Below are 25,076 nucleotides of genomic sequence, written 5' to 3'. Positions count from 1 at the left end.
CAACCGCCCTATGAGAAAAGTACTATTATCATTTCCATTCTACAGATAGGAAAACTGAGGCTTGCCCAAATGACAGCACTAATCAAAGCATAGCTGGGGTTCTAACCCAAGTCTATCTTTTATTCCTTATGCTTTATTGCCTCTAGAGGCATGAGAAAACACATATGAAAATAATTTGAATTTTGGTCACAAAGCAAGCATGATCCAGAAGAAACACACCGTACTCAGGGCTCTTCCACGCTTTCCTAGTCCTCTGGCACCCAATCCCATTCCCCATTTGACAAGTGCGAATGTGGCATCTTTCTAGTTTCTCTCTCATGACCACAGTAGATCCCAATTGTTATGTATCCTACAGCTTCCTCTCACCTAACTTCCCTGGCCCATAGCACCATGAGACACACACCCGATGGGCCCTCCAGCGGAGACAAGGCTCAGGTTGTGTCATGCATTTATCTGCCCACTTAGGACATAGTTTATCCAGAGGCATGTTTCAACCATAGCTACACACTGGAAGATTTAAAGAGTCTCAGCGCCAAGCTGCAAACTTGACCCATTAAACTAGGGTCTCTGAGGGTGGGACCCAGGCCTCTATACCCTTCAAAGTTCCCCAGGTGGTCCCAACAGGTAACAGAGATGGGGAACACTGACCACAGGCTTCATCTGCCTGCTGCTGTACTCATATTTCAAGGACCGCAGGATGACAAACTCTCCAGGATGGCCCTTCCACCTGTGTTTCTCCTGCATGCTTCCTGGACCATCCCTCACACAGTGGAAGGTAAATAAATGTCATCTGCCAGGAGACTGGGATTTTCATGGGGGCCTTATAATAGTTTTCCTCATAGGGAAGTCACCCTAAATTAGCCACCTGGGGCCACTTATTCTCCAAATCCTACTTGGGTCTCAAAACAAGCCAGAAAGAATGTATTCTTTGAAATTATGCATACAGTTTCCTATGTTCTTTTGCTTTCCCTCTAACTGTATGACCCATGGAACTCATAAGTTTTCTCCCAGCCTGGAAAAGAACAGAGAAGGTCTGGGGTCCTGTTGGTATTGCTAAGTATCAATGAGTTCTAGAAGAAAAAAGAGTAGGTCTGATGATCATTCTGGATATATCAGTATCTTAGGATCAATTTCTTAAAGTTAAATAACTTGGTTCTAAGATCTCACACTTTTTGGTACCAGGGGAGAGACCCTAGCCTCATGGCTGTGATTAGTAATAGGGTAATAACCATCTTAAGAGTTTTTCACCATGTCTGGTATAAAGTGTAAAACATCTGGTAGATTCTTAACATGAATGAGCCATAGTGAAAGGCTACTCAAATCCCCTCACACCACCTACTTTGCTTCTGCAGTTTTGCTGTTTTCTAAAGTGAGTGCACAGTAAAAGAAAGTCCAAATGGTACTTTTCCTTGAAGACTTGACTTAAGCTCCTCTCAGTCAGGGGTTATGACTCTTCCACATTAGGGAAGAGTCAGCCTCCTGGATAGGATGTCAGATCATATGATGACACCTTTCATCTCCCTTCCCACATGTGAATTAAGCCCAGGTTTACCTCAGCCGACCGCACCTCAGTGAAAGAGCAGAGAGGATTTTCAACAGGATTAAATGATATGAATAGTTTTCAGCTTTTTACTGGGGGCCAGCTATGCGGGGCGGGGGTGCTGCAGCAGCTGCTCCAAAGGGAGAATAAAGGATTTGCTGGAGCTTTGTGACTCCATGTATCTGCTGAGGATTGATTTGAGAGCCTTTCTTAGCCTCCTTTTTGGGGGGAGGAGAAGGACTTCTTTACAAAGTCACATTATCTGGCAACAAAGCCCGACCCAGGAGGGTGGTGTTTGGGAGGTTGCACATTTGCTGGGGAGAGAGGTGGGCTCCAAGTCACCCTCAGAGAGGAGGCACAGAGCTTCAGCAGACGGGTCTAGAAGCTGGGAGTGGCTGGGGGAAGTAAGCCCAGCCTCCCTGACTTTTGCAGAGCCTCTGACCGCAGCTTCTCTTTGGTGGTTCCTTGCTCCTGGCAGCTACCTCTCTGAGATTCTGACATGAAAAGTGACTGTTCTGTGTGTGTCCAGGGGCTGGAGGCAGTGCAGCTACCATGGTAACCCAGCAGTCTCCCTCTTAGGTATTTATTTACCTAAAAGAAATGGAACCTTATGTTCTTATAAAAATTCGCACTCAAATGTTTATAGCAGCTATTCGTAATCATGAGGAGCCCAAACAACTCAAAGGTCTCCCAGCTGGGGATGGATAAACACACTGCGGTACATCCCAGCAATGAACTATCACTAGGTAATGAAAAAGGACTGAACTGTTCACACACCAACCAACACGGAGAATCCCAAATGCATTATGTCAAGTGAAAGAACCAGACTCAGAGGCTGCATGCTCTGTGGCTCCATCTATACGACACTCTAGAAAGGCAAAGCCACAGGGCTGGGGAGAGGGGGTTGAGCCCAAAGGGGCAGCCACGAGGGGGTGGGGGAGTCTCTGGATCTTGAGTGCGATGGTGATCAGACGACCATGTGCAGGGAACAATAACAGTTACGGCATGACTGGTGTGAAGAGAAGTTTTGAAACTCTCTGCCCCAGTGCGGCTTCCACCATAACCGCACCCCCCTCTTTCCGATGGTGGTAACCAATGAGCGTTCTAGATCCCATCACATGTTCCTGCAGTGGGTGACCAGGTGACGATACTCCATTTGCTTCCCAGAGGAGATCACATTCAGACACAAGCGGTGGGTTTTCTTACTCGGATGGTTCCAACTCCTTGCCCCTGGGGCTTCCTCCTTTCTCTCACGAAGAATACTTGGCCTTGGCATCCTTCCTTGCACTCCCCCTTTTAATACGGCTTCCCTTTTTGTTCCCTCTTCAAATTCTTCATTGACAAAATGAAAGGCAAGTTACTTTGTGTGGATGACATGATTAAAGGGCCATTTGGGACCTCTGCTTCCGGCCAAGGGACAGCCCGGCCTCTGCACCAGCACTGGTGGCCTTGAGAGCAGCACTCCTCCAAGTGCATTCTGGGACCAGCTGCACTGGCTGTACCTGGGAGCTCACGAGAAACGCAGACCCACAGGCTTGCCCCACAGGCTTGCCCCACACCGATAGTAAGGATCTGCCTTTTCACAAGATGTTCGAGGTTTCCCACTCCGTTTTAAAGTTGTCTTGCTCATATTCACTCACTAAGAATTTATTTTTAGCAATTCACACTTATTCTCATCAAGCTATATTCAACTTAATTTGCATAGAAGCAACATCTTTCTTCCAGCACTCATATTACATCGGTTTTATGTAAAAGTGAATTAAATGATGTAATTACAATAACAAGTACAACTGGCATATACAGTTTTGGGAGCTCATCCAAATGGACTATTGGAAAATATAACATCTTACCCCTCTTTGAAACAGAAATTAGTCTATTAGCTGCCAGAGTTCTCCATGCTGTGGGTTACAGTTAATATTTATTAAAGAAGGAATGAAGAACATAATTCAAATCGATGACTAGGCTAAGCAAAGGATGTTTACAAGAGCCTCTATCTTGACTTTTTTAGGGGATCCTGCAAATAACGTATTTTTAAGATAACTTGAGCAGACTCAAGGTTATTTGTATAATAATGCCACCTGAGCTCACATTTCAGCTTTCTTTCTGAAATGAAGGCCATTGAGTTAAGGTTGGTTACCCCAGGCTATGCTTAACTCACAGAAGGTTACTAGTGGCAATTACCATTCATTGCATGCTTACAAGTAATTTCTGTGGTTCTGTTTTCTTTAAAATTTCACCCATGACAACAAAAACAAAAATAAACAAGTGAGACTACATCAAACTAAAAAGCTTCTGCACAGCAAAGGAAACAATCAACAAAATGAAAGGGCAATCAACTGAATGGGAGAAAATAATTGCAAATCACACATTTGATAATAGGCTAGTATCCAAAAGAACTCAATCACCCCCCAAAAAAATCCAATTAAAAAATAGTCTGAAGCTCTGAATAGACATTTTTCCATAGAAGACATACAGATGGCCAACAGGTACCCAAAAAGGTGCTCAACATCACTAATCACCAAGGAAATGCAAATCAAAACCACAAAGAGATATCAACTCACACTTGTCAGAATGACTGTTCATCAAAGAGACATCAAAAAGAAATAACAGGAGTCAGCAAGGATGTGGAAAAAGGAGCAATTGTGCGATGTTGGTGGGAATGTAAATTGGTGCAGCCACTATGGAGAACAGTATGGAGGTTCCTCAAAAAACTAAAAACACAACTACACTGTTGTTGTTCAGTTGCTAACTCATGTCCAACTCTTTGTGACCCCAGGGACTGCAGCACACCAGGCTTCCTATCCTTCACCATCTCCCAGAGTTTGCTCAGCTCATGTCCATTGAATTGATGATGCCAGCCAACCATCTCATCCTCTGTCACCCCCTTCTCCTCCTGCCCTCAATCTTTCCCAGCATCAGGGTCTTTTCCAGTGAGTCAGCTCTTCACATCAGGTGGCCAAAATATCGGAGCTTCAGCTTCAGCATCAGTCCTTCCAATGAATATTTGGTGATGATTTCCTTTAGGATTGACTGGTTTGATCTCCTTGCAGTCCAAGGGACTCTCAAGAGTCTTCTCCAGCACCACAGTTCAAAAGCATCAGTTCTCTGGCATTCAGTCTTCTTTATGGTCCAGCTCTCACATCCATACATGACTGTGAAAAAAAACTTAGCTTTGACTATATGGATCTTTGTTGGCAAAGTGCTGTCTCTGCTTTTTAATACACTGTCTAGGTTTGTCATATCTTTTCTTCCAAAGATCAATCATCTTTTAATTACATGGCTGCAGTCACCATCCACAGTGATTTTGGAGCCCAAGAAAATAGTCTGTCACTGCTTCCACTTTTCCCCATCTATTTGCCATGAAGTGATGGGACCAGAGGCCATGATCTTAGTTTCCTTAATGCTGAGTTTTAAGCCAGCTTTTTCACTCTCCTCTTTCATCAAGAGGCTCTTCAGTTCCTCTTCACTTTCTGCCATATGGATGGTGTCATCTACATATCTGAGGTTATTGATATTTCTCTTGGAAATCTTGATTCCAACTTGTGCTTCCTCCAGCCCGACATTTCTCATGATGTACTCTGCGCCTCAGTTAAATAAGCAGGGTGACAATATACAGCCTTGACGTACTCCTTTCCCAATTTGGAATCAGTCTGTTGTCCCATGTCTGGTTCTAACTGTTGCTTCTTGACCTGCACACAGATTTCTCAGGAGGCAGGTCAGGTGGTCTGGTGTTCCCATCTCTTCAGGAATTTTCCCAGCTTGTTGTGATCCACACAGTCAAAGGTTTAGCATAGTCAATGAAGCAGAAGTAGATGCTTTTCTGAATTCCCTCGCTTTTTCTATGATCCAAGGGATATTGGCACTTTGATCTCTGGTTCCTCTGCCTTTTCTAAACCCAGCTTTTATGTCTGTAAGTTCTCAGTTAATGTGCTGTTGAAGCCTGGCTTGAAGGATTTTGAGTATTACCTTGCTAGCATGTGAAATGGGCGTTAATTGTGTGACAGCTTGATCATTCTTCGGCATTGCCTTTCTTTGGGATTGGAATGAAACCATGTGATCCAGCAATTCCACTTCTGGGTATTTATCCAAAGAAAACAAAAACAATAATTTAAAAAGACATTTGCACTCCCCCCACCCCAGGATCACTGCAGCATTACTTAACAACTGCTAAGATTTGAAAACAACCTACATGTCATGGGTCGATGAAAGACTAAAGAAATTGTGATATATATGTATACTGGAATATTATTCAGCCATAAAAACAATAAATCTTGTCATGTGCAGCAATATGGGTGGACTTCAAGTGTATTAAATAAAATAAGTCAAAGACATACCATGTGACCTCTCTTATATGGGGAAACTTAGTGAAGCTGTCAGATGTAGAGAACAGACTGGCAGTTGCAAGAGGATGGGTGTGGTGGATGTAAGAAGTGAATGGTCTGTTTGGGGGAGTTTCATTTAAATAAACTGAATGAAAACTTTTCAAAAATTTCACCATGGAGACCATACTGTTATCTACCACTACAATAGTGCTGAATAACAAACCAGCTCCAAACCTATAGACTTCAAATGGAGCAGTTATTTCTCGCAAGTCTGTGAGTCACCTGGGAGGTTGGGCTTCCTGATGTCGGCTGGGTTTCCTGGTTTGTCTGGAGTCAACTGGTGGGTCAGATGAGACTGGTCAAGAAAAATCTGGTCTGGGATCACTCGGTTCTCCTGCCCATAATCTCTCACCCTCCTGCCAGTTAGCCCAGCTTGCCCCATGACCGTAGCAACATTTTTGTGTTTTTTAAAAATATTTATCTATTTGTCTGCACCTCGTCTTAGCTGTGGCACGGGGGAGCTTTGATCTTAGTTGCAGCACGCAGGATCCTTCGTTGTGGCATGTGGGATCTAGTTCCCTGACCAGGGATTGAACCCGGGCCCCCTGCATTGGGAATGCAGAGTCTCAGTCACTGGACAACCAGGGAAGTCCCCGTGGCAGTCTTGATGTGAAAGGGAAGCAAGTTCTCTGGGCCTGTGCCCAGAGCTGGTGCACCATCACTTTTGCACTGATTCATGGCCACAGCAAGTCACGAGGCCAGTACAGACCTGGGGCTGGGGCAGGGGTGGCGGCAAACTGTTGGGGCGATTTTCTGCAATCCACCGGTCATAGATTAACTTGCAATTAAAAAAAAAATACCTTAGAGCTAATTGAGTACTTTTCTAATGCAATGCCTTTACTAAACGGGTCTACAGAGTATTTTAATGAATATATATCAAATGTTTGCTTAAGAATATACTGTACTGTTTATATGACCACCTTATGCTAGGTGTTATTCATGTAATTTTGATGTCCAGTTTATTCTCATGTTGCTACCACAAGAGACATGCTTTAACTGTGAGCTAATATGAAGAAGATTAAAATAAAACAGAACTGGACATAATATATAATGCTGGGTTTGTGCCAGGTGAAGTATTAATGCAATTTTGAAAGCAGGAAAGGCTAGATGAAGAAAGCTTGAGAAGTAAATTTAAACTCCCTGGCTCTAAGCTTATAACCTTATTACTATTATCTGTGGAGTGGAGGTCTGGAAAAAATCAAGATTTAAAAAAAAAATGAAGTCTAATATCTTTTGATTGAAGATTAGCCAAAATACCATTTTTTTCTCATAAAACTCACATTTTTGAGAAAGTTAAATGGCTTATTTCAGTACTTATCTAAAAAAGCTTTTTATAAGTACCCTCACTCACAATTAAGGTACTTGTATCTCATTAGTTTTATTCCCCAGAAAAAGTTTACTGAGTTCATCAAAATCAATAAGTTTGCACAAGAGGAGAACTCAACTGAAAAAAAAAAGAAAGAAATTCACTCTGTTACTGACCTAGGTAATTACAACCATGTAAACTAGAAGATCAGAGATCTCAGACTGTATTGTTAGATCTTACACTGGGTCAATCTTTGGGCAGGGCAATTTGTGAAACGTTTTTTGAACAAGAACAATTAAATTGCTAGGATTTTAATCTGTAATCATTTCCCACACATGAGAATTTATTCAGTGATTCAGTAATAGTTGCTGAGCAGTATTAAAAAAGCAAGAAACAAAAAAAGCCGCCACGCTAGACAGTTGGGGATCATCTTTGGATTAAGCGTAACTCTCAGAAAGACATACCCTTGGGACCAAGTTATCTTCCTCTCCTGCCCACCCCCACACCACTTTCTCAGAACAGTGCTTTGTGTCAGGGCTCAACTTCCAGGTGTTTCATTCTGAGAAACAGTTGTATTTTCAGAGTTACATAAATATAAGACCCAAGCCCCCCTATATTTTCATAATCATGCACCTTCATATATGTGTGTATCGTGCATAACAAAATACCAGGAAAAGCTTTGCTCCATCTGAGGGACCAGCTTGTTGGCACTCTGCAGATAATCTTGCAGCTGACTGTTTTCTTGATCACTTTGGCTGCTGGCAAGCTCATCATCCAATTCTCCACTCAGGTAGTTGTGCTTGACCTGTCTTCACTTATTATTTTTCCTCCCTGGTTAAGATCTACCTTCAAGCTCCATTTTCCCTGGTCCTGATATTTATTTGTTCATATATTTTACCTGAAAGTCATTTGAAATCTTTTTTTAAAGACTAGGCTGGTGTATGGAGAAGGCAATGGCACCCCACTCCACTACTCTTGCCTGGAGAATCCCATGGATGGAGGAGCCTGGTGGGCTGCAGTCCATAGGGTCACTAAGAGTTGGACACGACTGAGCGACTTCACTTTGACTTTCATGCATTGGAGAAGGAAATGGCAACCCACTCCAGTGTTCTTCCCTGGAGAATCCCAGGGATGGCAGAGCCTGGTGGGCTGCCGTTTATGGGGTCGCACAGAGTCGGACACGACTGAAGTGACTTAGCAGCAGCAGCAGCAGGCTGGTGTATAAATATATAGTTGGAAAAATAAATGTAAGAAATTCCCATTATGACACGGAGCTCATGATTGATGGGACCTCCAAAATGTAGATTCTAGTAATCAACCCAGTGACACAATATGGTCCCCAGTCAGTGGAAAGAACCTCTGATAACTTCTGCTTACCTAATGCATAGACTGTTTCTGTATTCAGTGTGGATGAGACTTTAGCATGAATATGAATCACCTGGGGATCTTGTGAAACTGCAGATCCTGATTGGATGGTCTGGGGTGAGGGCCAGAGAATCTGACTTTCTCTCCAGCTTCCAGGGGGAGCCAATGCTGCTGGCCTCAGACGGTGTGCAGAGGAGCAAGGGAGAGATGAAGGTAATAGGCCGGGGCTAAGATGACCAACTCTGTAACATTTATACTTATTTGCTGCAGCCATTAGGTAAACAGGAGTGTGACTGAGTTTCAACAAGTCAGTTCAGGAAAGCGGATAAGTCCATGCCATTCTCACCCACGCACCCGAGGCTCTGCTGATCCCCTATCAGTGGGATCAACATCATATTTGTCTAAAACTGGCTCCTAGATTCTCTTTGTGGGTAGAGACCTGAATTCCCACCCTACCCATTTACTTCGCCATTGTCTCATAGAGATGAGGTTCCTAGGAAACCACTGAGTTCAACATCCCACCCAGGATGAGGAACCTCCCTCTCTTCTGCTGCTGACGAGTGGTCCCAGCAGCCTGTTTGATTACCTTCAAGAGTAGGGACTCAATACCTCCAAGGCAGCCTGTTACATTGAGGAATAGCTTTTATGGAAACAGACTGTCTATCTGCTGAGTCAAAATCAGCTTCCTTATAACCCCCACCTGTTAAGCTGAGTCTGCCACTTACAGCATCCCAAGTCTGCTCCCCCAACTTAAGGCAGCCTTTCCAATATTGCAGACAGCTGCTACGCCTCCTTGTCCCTCTTCTCCCATGAGACCCTCCCAAGTCCTTCAAATGCTTTCCTTAAAGGTCTCCAGTTTTTTACCAATCCGTCGCTAGGCCTCTTAAAACGGGGCCCAGCATATACCCAACAGAACTGAAAGCAGGATCCTAAAGAGCTTTTTGTAGACCGATGATCGTAGCAGCATTATTCACAACAGCCCAGTGTCCATCACGGAAGAACGGATAAACAAAATGTAGCAAATGCATACAAATGGGTTATTATTCAGCCTCGCAAGGAAGGAACTTCTGACATATGCAACAGCATGGGTACACTCTGGGGACACTAGCCAAATGAAAGAAGACAGCCACAAAAAGACAAATGCTGTGTAACTCCCCGTGGGGTACCCAGAGTTCTCACATTTGTGGCCCAAAAGTAGAATGGTGATTGACAGGGGTCGAGGGAGGGGAGAAATGGGGAACTGTCTAACGAGTACAGAGTTTCAGTTTGAGAGGATGAAAATGTTCTGAAGATTTTCACAACAATGTGGATTTAATTAACACTTTTGAACTGTACACTTAAAAATGGTTAGGTTGGCAAATTTTATGTGTATTTTATCACAATTGATAAAAAATAATGCTGGGAGCTGGTGAGAACCCTTCAGTTGTGTTAAGGCTAGTGCGGAGTATGCTGGGGCTATGATTTTTCCATGATTGCTAACCCCCTGCGTTTCTAGTAATTCAACCTCGTACTGTGGCCCTACCCCGCTTCTTAGCAGCCTGATCACACAATTAAGACATGTCACAGGTGTGGTCTATTAAAACCCCCCATCCCCCTTACCTGAATTATTGCCAAACTATCCTAAAATAATGTAATTGGCTTTTCTAGTTTTTACCTGCCTTTGAAAAAAATTACCAGTTCACTGAAATCTTTCAGAATTGAAACTTTCTTTACAATCATTCAAAGTTTTCTATGCCTTAATTTTCAAAAAAGAATCTTTGATGTGTTCCTAAATCATTTCTGAATGATGTCTGTGAAAATCTGTGTATCAGTAACCTGTTATGACCTGTAACTACAGATATGAAATTTATAGGTATTCCTTGTGCCAATATTTCTGTGCTCAAGCTAATGTTTCTTTAGCCATCCTTGAGTGCTCTTGGCATCAAAACAATAATAAAAACAACTATTTACCTTCCAAATGAAAAAATAACCTTAAGCATTGCAATCATCCACATTGTATGTCCTTAATAACTTCTAACTGAGAGAAAGCCATCAGTAAAGAAATCACTGGCTTGAGAACAAAAATGTCAAACACAGACACAATCTTGTTATCTATTGAGAACCATTAACCCAAACATGGAATAGTGGGATTCAAAGCCCTGTGGCTTTCGTGCCATTGGCAGGTGTAATTACCTTTCTTGGACTCTCACATTTATGCATGTTTTGAAATTTTCTCAGATAACTGGATATATTTAGCTCTCCTTTTCTCTAGTTCCAACAACCACTTTGATTTTTTTTTTTTGCGTTCTGGAGGCAGATTTGGGTTTGCACAGGTTTAGAAAGTTGAGTGCAAACAAGATGAAAAAGTGCTGAAAAGTGAATTGTATTGTGGTATTAACATTTTCCAAATGCTACCTGCTCTAGGGTTTTCCTTGTGGCTCAGCTGGTAAAGAGTTCGCCTGCAATGAGGGAGACTTCGGTTCAATCCCTGGGTTGGGATGATCCCCTGGAGAAGGGAAAGGCTACCCACTCCAGTATTCCGGCCTGGAGAATTCTATGGGCTGTATCGTCCATGGGGATCGCAAAGAGTCGGACACGACTGAGCGACTTTCACTCACTTCACTTCACCTGCTTTTGGAAGTGTAATTTTCAGAGCCTTTTAGGAGATGAAAAGATTTATAAGAGTTCAGTCACACTTTCAAATTGTAGAAAATTGGTAGTTTCATTCAGATCAGTCAACTGTACAAATGGCTAATTTAGTTTCAAAAATATTATCCCAGAACATCCGTGGGTCAAGTCATTCAGTTGTCATTCACAGAACAGAAAACTCACTACATTATCACCAGAAAAAGGAAGGTGGGTGAATCATTTATGGTTGAGAATGCCAGTTTAACAGCAATTTACATCCGAGATTTTCACTTTCAAAGAAGACTCTCCACTATAAAAAATAAAAAAAACAGGACATTCTGTAAGTACTCTCCCTGCCCCATTAAATGATGAAACTATGGTGGTTTAGTCACTAAGTCATGTCCGACTCTTTGCGACCCCATGGACTGTAGCCTGCCAGGCTCCTCTGTCCATGGGATTCTCCAGGCAAGAACACTGAGTGGGTTGCCATTTCCTTCTCCAGGGGATCTTCCTGACCCAGATATCGAACCTGGCTCTCCTGAATTGCAGGCAGGCAGATATAAACTTATGAAAGGTCATTTTAAAAACTTTTGGTTTTAATTCAAGGAGTGAAATGAGGAAATTAGTCCCAGAGTTCCTGGATCCTCTATCTTGGGGTTTTTCCAACTTTCTGTGATTGAATTGTTAAGGAGGACATGGACACACAACTATTTGGCCTGATAGATTTCCAGATAATGAATGTGAAACAGGGTTGGGGCAAGACAGGCAAAATTATAAATACCTGAGCTCAAGGCAAAACCAAAACAATGTTTAAAGCAAAGCTCATACAAAATTACTGTTGATGATTCAAGAAATTCATCGTTCTAGTTTCCAAAGAAAATGAATTCAGATCTCTTGTGTATGTAAAATGAAGCTTTGGGGAAAAAAATGGTTAGATCTACTCAGTTCATGTTTGGGTGTATAAATTGTGGTCTGGTTATGATGGTGGTGGGAGGTATAACTTTATCCTGATTTGTTAATGTCACTGGAAAAGACTCTGATGCTAGGAAAGGTTGGGGGTGGGAGGAGAAGGGGACGAGAGAGAATGAGATGGCTGGATGGCATCACCGACTCGATGGACATGAGTTTGAGTGAGCTCCGGGAGTTGGTGATGGACAGGGAGGCCTGGCGTGCTGTGATTCATGGGGTCGCGGAGAGTCGGACACAACTGAGCGACTGAACTGAATTTATTGCCCATAGGTGGTTCTTTTTTTTCTGGTCTAGGACTCCTTGTGATGTGGAAGAATAAGAATAATCCACGGAGGTGGCTGTGTAATCAGACCATGTGCTTCTCTGGGGAGCTGGCTGCACAGAGTTTACAATGGCTTACATTTCCTGAGACAGTCATAAGGCAGAGAGCTTGGAGGACACGGATGTGTTCTTTACTCCTGTCGAAAAGGGACATAAATATATCACAACTACTTTTCCATGGCAGGGGGCTCGTGAACTTGCACAAACTTCATTCTCAAAAACACAGGAAGACACTGAAAGATATTTCACACGCCCTTTCTCTGTATTTGACTCTCTTACTTATTGGGCTTTCCTGGTGGCTCAGAGGGTAAAGAATCTGCCCGCAATGCGGGAGACCTGGGTTCAATCCCTGGGTGGGGAAGATCCCCTGGAGAAGGAAATGGCAACCCACTCCGGTACTCTTGCCTGGAAAATCCCATGGTCAGAGAAGCCTGGTAGGCCACAGTCCATGTGATTGCAAAGAGTCAGACACGACCAAGCAACTTCACTCCCCCTCTCACTTATTGGAAAGAAAGGATTAGGAGAAAAAGTGTGGGGGAACGAAACTGCCTTCTTTGTGTCCACTGTATGTGTGCTTAGTCGTGTCCAATTCTGTAGCCTGCCAGGCTCCTCTGTCCGTGGGATTCTCCAGGCAGGAATACTAGAGTAGGTTGCCATATCCTTCTCCAGGAGATCTTCCCGACCCAGGGATAGAAGCCACGTCTCCTGCATTGGCAGGCGGATCCTTTACCACAGCCACCTGGGAAGCCCTGTGTGTTCACTACCACAGTCTAAACTATCACCATCTGGTTGATAAGCAACAACATTTGAACTACAAAAGGAAAAAGGAAACAATAAACTATCATCATCCCTTACAAGCATGCCATCTCGTTTATTCAGTCCATTTTTCTGTGTTATCCACTGTATTACTGGCACCTAAATAATACCTGACACATCAATAACTATTTCCCTCAACATTTTATAGTGAAAAATTTTCAACGCAGAAAAGTTTGAAAGAATTTTACATGAACACCAGTGTGCCCACCATCTAGATCCTATCACTAACACTTGAATATTTTGCTTCTGCATATATCAAGTGATCCAGCCTTCTTCATCCATTAGTCCAATATTTTTATGCATTTTCAAGTTGCAAATAGCACCTCTCTCCCTCTGAATACTTCAGCACTCATGTAACTAACTCAATTTGAGTATTACTAATGTTTTTTTGAACACGCATTGAAATGCACCAATCTTAAGTGTACTATTTAACAGAATTCTGACAAGTGCATACACTTCTGTAATCCAAAGCTTTATCAAGAGACAGATCCTTATCCCTCTCTCCATCCCTCAAAAGAGGCCTCAGGCCATTCCCAGCTCCTCTCCACCTTTATCTCCCCACTGTTTCAATTTTTTATAACGTCATAGAAATGGATTCAGGCAGGATGTAGTCTTTTGTGTCTGGCTTCTTTTGCTCAGCTTCATATTTCTGAGATCACCCATGTTGTTGCACGTCATGAAATTCTCAATAAATTTGACTTGCTGATTTTCATCACAGTGTCCATTAACCAGGGACTTAAGCCAACTAAATGTATTTAAATAGTTATTATAGCTTGAATGTCTTTAAGTAAGCCTTTGTTGTGTGTGTGTTGGGGGGAGGCGGTTCAGTACTACTGTTTGTTGATGATTCAGCAAAGGAAGGGAAGTTTTGCAGAAAAAGAAAAACAATGCATCATCTTTTTAAAATTAAAATAGAAAGATACTCAAAGACAGTTATGATTTGCGCACAAGACTAGCTAGATAGGAATTGGTTACCAGCCTCTCCCCTTCTTACAAGTGTGATGGCTAAACACAACAGTGTTCACGGGAACATTTTTCTGTAATGGTCACATACTGTAGGCTACACCCAAAGGCAGGATGCAAAGTGGCCAAGGGCAGGGATCTCCAACCCCTGGGATCTAATGCCTGGTGATCTGAAGTGGAGCTGATGTAATAAAGAAGTAAAACGCACAACCAATGTAATGCGCTCGAATCATCCCGAAACCATCCCTCCCCGTCTCTGGTCCCTGGAAACACTGTCTTCTACAAAACCAGTCCCTGCTGTCCACAAGGTTGAGAACTTCTGGCTGAGGGGGAGTTTGCATATTGGAGTTTTTTCTGCAGTAGTCCCCCATTCTCCAGGGATGGAGGCTGAGAACCGGCTGGGAGGAAGTAGAGGGCAGAGCGTCTCCTTGACGTCAGTTGTGGAAAACGTCACTGGCTTCTTGGGGGAGTACCAACTAGCTGCGAGAGGCTCAACTGAAAATTTTCCAAAGAATCCCCTCTAACCCACAGCTGTCTTCTCTAAAAGTGGGTTCCCAAGCTCAGGAAGGGTGAAGGGCACCATACTCTCCACCTGAGAATTTCATGTATTTTCGTGATTCGACATTTCAGTTCAGTTCAGTCACTCATTTTGGGTAGGGTCACTCAGTTTCCATCCCTCAGAAATCGATGATCTTATTATTCAAGGGGCTAAACTCACCTGTGGCCTGGAGCTGACCTCAGCTTACATACACATCATACTCCCACCTGAAGACATCTGGCATCTCAGGCAGTCCTCTCGAGTTAAGTCGGGTGGCTGGATCTAAACTCTTCAGCTAACGGCTTGACTCCCTCCTGAGGGGTGTGCGGAACAGGCCACAGGGGTACAGAAACAAAACAGGTTCAGACATGGGGAACGCCAAGGAGCAAGCATTTTAAGACCTTCCTAGCAGAGTCGGACACGACTGAAGTGACTTAGCAGCAGCAGCCTTTGTGAATTTTTTCCCCCCAATACCAACCTTTTGCTTTTAAACCATTACTTCAGTTCAGTTGAGTTGCTCAGTCGTGTCCGACTCTTTGCGACCCCCACGAATCACAGCATGGCGGGCCTCCCTGTCCATCACCAACTCCCAGAGTTCACCCAAACTCATGTGCATCGAGTCGGTGATGCCATCCAGCCATCTCATTCTCTGTTGTCCCCTTCTCCTCCTGCCCCCAATCCCTCCCAGCATCAGGGTCTTTTCCAATGAGTCAACTCTTCGCATGAGGTGGCCAAAGTATTGGAGCTACTTACTTAGCACCCCAGTTATGGAAAATCTGGGGGCAGAGGTGAGAAGGGGGCAGACAGGAGGTGGGAGAGATTGGTTTGTATGGAAATGTTGGTGAGAAAAGTCTAGCTGTGATTACGTATGAAAGCTGGATATCATTTAGGATAACTGGGGGGAGCTGGGACTGGGGTACATTAAGGCAAAACACACCGGTTGCTACTGCTTATGATTCTGCTCTTGGAAATGTCCTTACCAAAATATGGACTAATTCTCTCACCAATGACCATCAAAATGGGACGTATTACCATTAAAAAGCTGTCTCTCTTAGGCTGTTAAAATGCCAATATTCCTAAACCATCCTTGGTGATTCTGAACCAGTGTAAAGAGGTCAGTTAGCCGCCTTGTTTTATTCTCTAGCCTGATGAGATCAAGTACTGAAAATACTGTCCGTATCAACCCACCCACAAATAACCACAATCAGCCATCCTTTTATTCTGTTTTAAAACAGGAGCTTGGGAAATACTTTCCCTCGACCCTTGCAGCCCATCGTGGCCAACAGCTTCTGAGGGTTTGAGCCACGATCCGGCCCCTGAAGAGTCACGCTTTCCGGTAGGACGTACCCAATATAGGGGTCAAAACTTGGTGCACCTTTCAGGGGAAATCGATCTTTTCCCTAAAGAGATCCCCTTCAACACAGCAGCAGGTCCCCCCAGAAAGGGGCTGGTAGAGGCGCTGGGCAGGTTTCCTTTGACCCTGGTTGTGACCTAGAGTGTCGCTGTTAATTGCGAGGCTCGCCTCAAGGTAGAAAATACCACTGGTTTCCACTGCTACCCCCAGAGAAGCCCAGTTGTGCTGCCGGGAGACGGCGGGGAGACATTCTCTCCCAGACTGGGCTCCGGCCACCCAGAGCAGCTCCGAGGCCGCCTACAGGTGCAATCCCGGCACTGCGTCCCGGGCGGCGGGGCGGGAAGGCGCGAGCCCCAGGGCTCCGGCCTCCCCGCCGGCCGCTCGCTGAGCCTGCGCGGGGCCCCCGCCTCCGCCCGGGTGCGGTTGGAGAAGGAAGCCGGGGCCCCTCCCGGGCTCCGCAGACTCGGATTTGGGCGGCGGCGGGGAGCAGTCGAGGTTTCCCCTCGCCTCTGCGGCCAGCCCGGCTCCGGGAAAGTTTTCCCAAGTTCCCAGCAGCGACGGCCCACAGGTCGCCTCCGCGGGGCGAGCAGTCGCCGGCCAGCGCGCCAGCCCCGCCGCCGCCGCCATCCGCGCGCTCCGGGCGACGCGCTCGCTCGCTCTCGGGGAGCGGGCCCGGCGCCCGGGGCGAAGCCGCAGCTGACGCAGGCGGCTCGGAAGGCGGAAGCCGCCCCGCTCCGACCGCTCCGCAGCGCCGCGGCGCCTACACCCCGACGGCCAGCCCGCGGCTCACTGCCCGGAGCGCCCGAGGGGGCGGTCTGCGCGAGGCCCGCGCGCCCCCGAGCAGCGGAGCCTTCACGTCCCCCCGCGCTCCGCCCGGGCCCGAACGCCCGCAGGTGGGGGGTCTGCACCGGCTCCGAAGCACCCGCGCCGCCCAGCGCGCCGCGGAGCCCCCGGGCCCTTCCCCGTCCCCCCCAGCGCCGGGGGCGTGGCGCGGGCGGGCACGCCCCTCATGAATATGAACGGACGCATGCGCCGGCCCAGCGCGCTGGGTAGAGGTGGCCAGCCCCGGCCGCGGCTCCCAGACCGGCTCCCTGAGTCCCTCTCCGAGAGCCGGGCGGGCGGGCACGCGTCATTGTGCTACCTGCGGCTGGCCCGCGAGCTGGGCTCCGGCTTTTTTTTTCTTCTTCTTCCTCCCCTCCCTCCCTCCTCTTCAAGCAGCTGATCTGAAAGGGAATAAAAGGCTGCGCATAATCATAATAATAAAAGAAGGGGAGCTCGAGAGAAGGAAAGAAAGCCAGGAGGTGGAAGAGGAGGGCGAGCGCCTCAAAGAAGCCATCAGAATAATAAAAGGAGGCCGGGCTCTTTGCCTTCTGGAACGGTCCGCTCTTGAAAGGGCTTTTGAAAAGTGGTGTTGTTTTCCAGTCGTGCATGCTCCAATCGGCGGAGTATATTAGAGCCGGGACGCGGCGGCCGCAGGGGCAGCGGCGACGGCAGCACCGGCGGCAGCACCAGCGCGAGCAGCGGCGGCGGCGGCGTCCCGAGTGCCCGCGGCGCGCGGCGCAGCGATGCGGTCCCCACGGAGGCGCGGCCGGCCCGGGCGCCCCCTGAGCCTCCTGCTCGCCCTGCTCTGCGCCCTGCGAGCCAAGGTAGGAGCCCGCCGGGCCTCCCTCCCCGGCCCGCCCTCTCCTTCCCCTCGCGGCGCTCCTGGACGCCTGCGGTTGAGCGTCTGGAGCGGGCTTCGGAGCCCCGGGGCGCCGGCTCCCGCCTGGGCCCCTGCGCCCGGTAGGCTGCACCTGGACCAGAGGGACCCCCGGGCTCCCAGATGTACCCTCCAGGCTAGGCAGAACGCGCGTTCGCGCCGCTCCCGTTCCCAGGGGACCGTCGTGTCGGATTGTTCCCACACTCGAGCCTCTTAAGCCCGGGAATCGCGTTGAGTCCTTGCACCCAGTTTTGCAAAATGAGTTTCACTTGGCGCCAAGGGCTCGTCGGGGAGGGCGGGGAGGGAGTCGCCTCTTCCACCCTCGAAGAAAACAACTTTCCCCTGCGCTGACCTCTCTCCCTCCCTCGCCGGCAGGTGTGCGGGGCCTCCGGGCAGTTCGAGCTGGAGATCCTGTCCATGGAGAACGTGAACGGGGAGCTTCAGAATGGGAACTGCTGCGGCGGCTCCCGGAACCCGGGGGACCGCAAGTGCTCCCGCGACGAGTGTAACACGTATTTCAAAGTGTGCCTCAAGGAGTACCAATCGCGCGTCACGGCCGGAGGGCCGTGCAGCTTCGGCTCGGGGTCCACGCCTGTCATCGGGGGCAACACCTTCGACCTCAAGGCCAGTCGCGGCAACGAACGCAACCGCATCGTGCTGCCTTTCAGTTTCGCCTGGCCGGTGAGTGGCGGCCGCGCCAGGGGTCCGACCCGTGGGCCGAGCTCTGCTTTTTCTTGCGAGAGGAGAGGGATTTAAAGGGCCTTGGGTGGAAACTCGGCCCAGGCCGGGGACATCGATGGGGGTGCTGGTGGTCAGGGAGCTGGGGCTCTGTCCTAGATCTTGGCAGGCCCCAGCCCTGATGCTTTTTGCTCCGCGCAAAAAAAAAAAAAAAAAAGTGGGGCTAGAGAGGGTATTGTAGGGCAAGGCTCCCGGGAGGGCCGGTTGAAACTTGCAACTTGGAGGCCTCAGAGTAACCGCCCGAGCCAGGAGGTCATTATGGATGATCTTTGCTCAACCAATTAAACCTGATGCGCTGTGGAAGGCGGCTGGGCACAATTCTGGCCTCCGAACGCCGTCCAATTGGCACCCTCCCGTTTCCCGTGAGCAGCCCGGAGGGCGGGCGTGTCCTTCCTGGAGGGTGTGGGGAGCCCGCTTCCCGCTGCTCCCCGGGAGATTTCGGTGCGTGCGGGGGCGCGCTCCGGACCCGGTTGGGGCCCGGGGTCGGGGGCCGGCGCCGCGGGCTGGCCCGGCTCTCGCCCGCGCCGCGGGCCCGGGAGCCTCCGCCCCCTGCCGTTCCCTTCCTGCCCTCGCCCCCGCGCAGCGTAGCTCTGGTGGCCTCACTTCCAGCGGTTCCCGGGCTCTGGAACAGCTGTGTTTGCAAACTTCCTCGGGAAAGGCGGGGGTGCGCCCTCGTCCGGCGGGCGCGCAGCCCCCGTGAGCACTTGGGGGGCGCGCAGAAGCCTAGAACGGGCGGCCCGCCTGAGGCAGGCCCTGCGGGAGCAAATACACAGACCCCCGGCGCCAGAGCCGCTCCAGGCCCGGGCCCCGCCGGCAGACCCTCCTGCCGAGAGGCCCCGGCAACATCCCGAGAGGGGAGGAAGGAGATGAGCGCGATCGCTGCAGGAAGGGGAGGGGGACATGTGGGTGCCCTCTGGCCCACTCCCACCGCCCGGGAGGCGTGACTCGGTGCCCGAACCGGGGCTCTCCGGGCCTGCGCCGGGCGGGCGGTGAGAGGGGGCGCTCGGTGCCCCGCGGGGTCCTCTCCGCCACGTGCTTGGACGGGGCGCGCTCTGCCGCCTCCTACGGCGGGCTGGGGCTGGGATCCTGACTGCGGGAAGGGGGAGGGAGCTGGCCTCGGAGTGTGTGGGAAGCCCCGGCGGCTCTCGAGGCCCGCGCTGACTGGAGCTGGCACTACAAAGTGCCCTCTGCCTGGCTGAGATAAGACAGTTATCAGAAACGTGCCATTAAAAGGGGCTTATAAAACCCTGTGGTTTGTGGGGTTCTCTGAGAACGGAGGACTGGGCCTGTTGTGGGATTTCATTTTTACAAAGAGCGTTTATCTTGTTTGTTAATCTCCTATTACGGAGAACTCTAAGCTAAAGAGGTTGGCCACGTTTTAATCTGGCTGGACCCAAGTTTACTGTGAGGACTGACGGCCCTCGCCCTTGACCGTGTATTTGGAGTTAGGGGGAAGGGGCCCGCAGGTGGCTCCACCGCCAGCAGGATCCGTGTGGAGCCCCTCGCTTTTCACAAGACCATAAAAGGAATCCTATTAGTGATGTGGGAAAGCTGCAGGGCTGGCTGAGGCTCCTCGTGGGGAGCAGGGTCAGAGAACCAGCTGGGATGAGCAAGGGGAGTCCTGCTCCCCAGGCTGGCTGGGGAGGCTGACCCAGAAGGTGTGTCTGTCTCCTTTTGACATTTGGCAGAGAGCCCTACTTGGGAACGAGCGGAAGTGGTGTATGAGGGCAGGGAGAGGATTGATTCGCTGGTGCTCTTCTGTGGTTTCCAGGCCCCACGGGTCACCAACCATGAAATAGACTCTTGGCTTTTCTCGAATGGGGAAGACAGCTGGGGCTGCACTGCGAGTGTGGTTCTTTTGAAGCTGGGCCAAATGCCTGTGTCCCTCATAAACACGTCCCCACCCCATCACCCCCAGAAGGGCTGCTGTGCCATGTAAGCCTGACTTCCCACGGGAGTGTGGACTTGGGGTGTGCCGTGTTGTTTGCTCCGGTGTGGCTGGAGAAACCCAAACGTCTGTAAGGTGAAAGAATGATTGCAGCGAGTGTTAAGTGAAAGCACTTAGGTAGCTGGATAAGTATCGAAGTAGATTGCACAGCTTCATTTCAGCTTGCCAATTAAATATTAATGAGTGTGTCTATTTAAAGCTGCTATCTTGAATAGGTGATAGCTGAATTGGGTACAGAATTCAAGGAAGATATGGTTTTTAAAAACAAACAAACACCTTGAACTTCCAGGCCCCAAAGCTTCTAACCCTTAGGCAGCCACAGTTACCATCCGCGTGGGTCCTCCCAGGTTTGCGAAAGTGGTAGAGAGGTGGTTCAGAGTGCAGAGAAGAAGGTCACTTTAGAAGGTGGTGTAATTCACGTCTTTTGTTTGGAATTATGACCCAGATCAAACAACTGCTCATGTTCTGGAATGGGAGAGGAGGAAATGATGCGGTCAGATGTGAAGGATTATCCATAGTGCCCTGGTGAGAAGCTCTGTGGTTTGGGTCTGCCCTCTAGACAGGATCTGATTGTGTCCTGCTTGGGTCCACTGCCCCAGCCTCGTGGTGGTTTTCTTCCCTGGCTTCTAATTACCCTAGCAGTGCTGCTGGAAGGGGCTTGACTTGAAGCTATGAGCCTGATTTATGATCCTCCAATCAGGGGACCCAGTGATAAGACCATAGATTATCAAAGGTAATTGGGCTCAACGGGGAAAAGATTGAGGAATAACCATTTAGAAATCACTGAAATGGGTAAGTTCACTTTCCAAAATTAGTACTAAATCCCAGGAGTGCCTGCTCATTAAAAATACATTAGTGTAATTACCACTATCCAGCCTGAAAAGCTTTTTAGGAACCCCAGTTCGTTCTACTGATGCTTTGGTGGCCCTAGAGTGAAGTGAATCTGGAGAAACTTTGTCAGAAGCAGTTCAGGCACCTCACCTCTCGGCCTCTTATTTAAATGCCATTGACACTGGGTAAATCAGATGCTATATGGTTAGATACAGACTGCAACTGACATGCCTTTGCCTTTTATGCTGTCCTTCCGGATCCCTGGGGCTTCCCTTGTAAAGAATCCGCTTGCAATTTGGGAGACCTGGGTTGGGAAGATCCCCTGGCGAAGGGAAAGGCTACCCACTCCAGTGTTCTGGCCTGGAGAATTCCATGGACTGTATCATCCATGGGGTCTAAAAGAGTCAGACACGGCTGAGCGACTCTCACTTTCCAGGTCCCTGGGTAGCCAGTGGAGGAGTGGGGTTCTCGTTGGACCTGGCCCCTTTCTGCAGTCAGAATGTGCCACCCACGTGATCAACGTGCGTGCACACAAACAGCTCACGTGCGTGCATGCTCATAGCAAGGGACTTTGTGTGTGTGGGGAAAACACCCTTTGCCCTAAAACACCTCCCTCATACTAAAGCGATGAAATGATATGTCTGCATTGCAAAACCTGGCTGGGGAGAAAATTGAGCTGTGCTCACTTGGTGCTGTGGGTCTGCAGAATGGCTGCTCCCCACGTGGACTCCTGTGCAAGGTACTAGGTTTCTCATAGTTTTTTCGTCTTCCAGGTGTAGCCTCCTTGTGTTCTTCTCCTTGTTGTCTTGTTTCTTAGCAACTTATTCAAATCTCCAGTACTTACATGAGTTTGCAACCCACCAACTCCACACCCACCATTCTACAGGGACTTCAAACATTTCTCAAGAATGGTAGAGCTTTTGGCATGCAGGCACTTAGGGAAGTTGGATGGGTGAGGAGGAGGGGCAGCAGCCCCTTACAAAGCACGCAGCCTCCTGGAAAGCCAGCCAACTGAACACTGCCTAAAATCTGTACAGCAAACGGTTCTAACGGACCGTTGGATGGAAGGCATGTGAAAAGTTTAGCATGGAGGAAAAATGTTATTCATGAAAAAACGAAGCCAAGGCAACAAAGATCTGAAAACAGGAATGCAGAGGCCTGGGCTGGATTTGGAGCAGCCGCTGGCCCATTGTAGGAGGGCCGGAACCTGGTTCTAGTGCCAGGCGTTCAAGATTAGTTACTGTGTAAGAATGCATAATCTCTGGACATGCATACAATTAGCGTGGTAATCCGTAAAGGCAAATATTCCTGAGAATTCCCCTTGGTAAACTTCTAGAGACATGTTTCTACCCTCTGTGCCGAGGTGAGGTGCCAAGCTGCTCTAATCTTTAAATACATTAAAAAAAAAAAAAAAAAAGACCCAAACACCGCTAACCTAGTTTTCGACTTTAGGAAGATGTTTTTATTAGTAGACGTGGAAAGTGATGATTCTTGGGTTTTCTAGAGGAGGAGGAGTATGGTAGGGGAGGAGGAGTAGGCTTATGGGTTCTGAAATGTTCTGCTTCTATCTTGGCTCGGAAGGGGGGGGATTGGTGGGGGTGGTTTGGTGGGGGCAGTGAGTGCCTGTGTTGTGACTCTCATACTGGTCTCTGATCCCTCCCCTGTGGCCCTTGATTTTATGGCACCAAAGACATTTATCTCTGGTGCAGTGTGTGTGCAGGGAGGCAGTTCCGCAGCGTGGGTCCCAGTGGTTAAAGTGGCACATAAATAGTCAAACATCCAGGGTCCTCTACCAGCTCAGCCCAGTCTCTGCACTTTTGGTAAATGAGTAGAAAGGCATCTTGTTCAGGCTTGCTCTGTGTGAACCGGACGGTTGTGCTTGGCTGGCTTCTCGGTATTCTATCTATTAACCTCGCCACCCTTTTGTAACTGGGGCATTTAATTATCAGTGGGATGCTTTTCAGACAGGTAGGGGTAATGATGGAAAGGGGGTGGGGGCATCTCATGGAGAGTCTCCAATCTGGATTTGAGCTTTGGGGCCCCGCTTGGTGAGTCTTTGAGGTGGGGTTTCATGAGAAAATCACCCTTTGTAACCAGATCAGACTCTATTGAAATGTCAAGCCCTGCAGACTAAATTGCTTTCTATGACTGAGGTTTCAGCTGGGCCGCCATGGGGTGGCTGTCCCTCTGCCTGCCTCACTTTGCCCGAGCCCCACCACACATGTGAGTCGTCAGGGTGAGCACGTGTGTGCCCACACATGGCATTTCTGGAGCCTTTATGTAATATGTTTGTGCCTGGAATATATTCTACTCTGGCCACCCAGACGCAGGCAGGACAATAGTGTGGCCAGATTGACTGAAATGAGGATTACAGGGAATAATGCCACTGCCTCACAAATAGTGCAGATACAGGGCCAGCCACAGGACGCAACCGTCGAGTCAGCAGAGCCCAGGGCCCCAGCCTGACCGGGGCAATGACTGCGTACAATGGCCCCCCGGGCACGCTGGGCGCTCCCAGGGCGCGCTCCCTGCCACCCGCCAGGGCCTCTGGATGCTGCACGCGTGCCGTTTGCAGGGTGGGCTGTCTGTGTCCGGTAGCTTGGCAGGAGGGGAAGCAGCCACTTCTCAGGGCTTGGTTTAGCTGCCACTGTTGCCAGGAAAAGGAAGCTCCCAGCTGTCAGCACAACCACCTTTGTTTCTCACATCCCCCCTTCTTAATGTGGCAATTAAGTGCTTGCCACTCTGCCCGGTGCCAAGGTAACCCCCGCAGGCGGGATGGGAGCGGAACCTGGGCCTCCCGCAGCCCAGGTGCCAGGGGCGGGGGAAGGCACGGGGGCGCTTTGAGGCCAGGACCCTCCTTGAGGTAGAATCCCAGGGTATCCTCTCCAAAGTGCCTTCTGAAAGCTGACCATTGCGCCTTCCTGCTGCACAGACTGGAGACCCACCTCCCGGGTTGCCAGGTTCCCTGGAGCTGGGGTGGGGCAGAGCCATTCATTCACTCTCTGAGCCCAAACTGAAGGCCTGATCCTGCCCATCCCTCCTGCTTTGCCCCCTGGCTGTTTTTCTGGGGGAAAAAAAAAGAAAAATAGATGAATGCCAGGTACCTTTATATAAGAATCCTATTCTCATAGCTTGAAACCAAGAAAAATCCAGGTGCAGTTTCTTTCGTGTTTCTTTGGGGGGTGGGGGTGTTTGTATGGACTTATTAGTAAGTTGGAACACCTGCCAGTCATCTCACTTGCCCCCATGCCGCGCTGTGAGGAGGGCCCTGGACTCGGCCTCTGTTGGGGTTAGGTTGGCAGTGGCCACTTGGGTGTAACATGATTGTAGCGGAATGCCAATTTGGGAACTGGTACCTGGCCTTGACGGCATAAGGTGTGCATGCGTGGTCTGGATCCTGGAGTCTGGATGTACCTTCTGGGATGCACAGAGGTCAAGCGTGGGCCTGGGAAAAATTAAAGTTCCCTAGCAACTAATAATCATTGCCAAATTATCTCGATTGTTGATCTATAGTGTGGGGACGGAGTGGGAGGTGAGAGTGCCTCCTAATAGGAGCCTCTGAGAGGATTCTTTGCTCTGAAGGTTGGGTGGGGAGGAGTCCTCCTGCCCCGGGAGGTGAGTCCTAGAACTGTGGTCCCTGATCTGAAGCCTGGGAGTGAGACGGTCCAAGACCACCAATGCTGCAGCCCCCAGCCCACC

General features: G+C 48.8%; 1 protein-coding gene and 1 pseudogene across 2 annotated transcripts in view; both read left to right on the top strand.

Moving 5' to 3' along the window:
• LOC148775493 (uncharacterized) overlaps positions 1 to 17,383 on the top strand; it is a 30,290-nt pseudogene extending 12,907 nt beyond the window's left edge.
• JAG1 (jagged canonical Notch ligand 1) overlaps positions 17,240 to 25,076 on the top strand; it is a 34,018-nt gene continuing 26,181 nt past the window's right edge. The window contains exons 1-2 of one of the 2 annotated variants that reach the window (XM_088844305.1): positions 17,240 to 17,807; positions 18,236 to 18,541. In XM_088844305.1, coding sequence (XP_088700431.1) covers positions 17,727 to 17,807; positions 18,236 to 18,541 — 387 coding nt within the window. In that variant the 5' untranslated portion in view covers positions 17,240 to 17,726. The remainder of the gene's footprint in view (positions 17,808 to 18,235; positions 18,542 to 25,076) is intronic. The other variant, XM_055426666.2, reaches the window with a different exon arrangement.

The sequence above is a fragment of the Moschus berezovskii genome, chromosome 15, assembly GCF_049115385.1.
Source record: "Moschus berezovskii isolate FMDL1 chromosome 15, NW_MosBer_1.0, whole genome shotgun sequence".
Lineage (NCBI taxonomy): Eukaryota > Metazoa > Chordata > Mammalia > Artiodactyla > Moschidae > Moschus > Moschus berezovskii.
The sequence above is the reverse complement of the archived record's forward strand: the minus strand, read 5'-3'. Positions and strand labels throughout refer to the sequence as shown.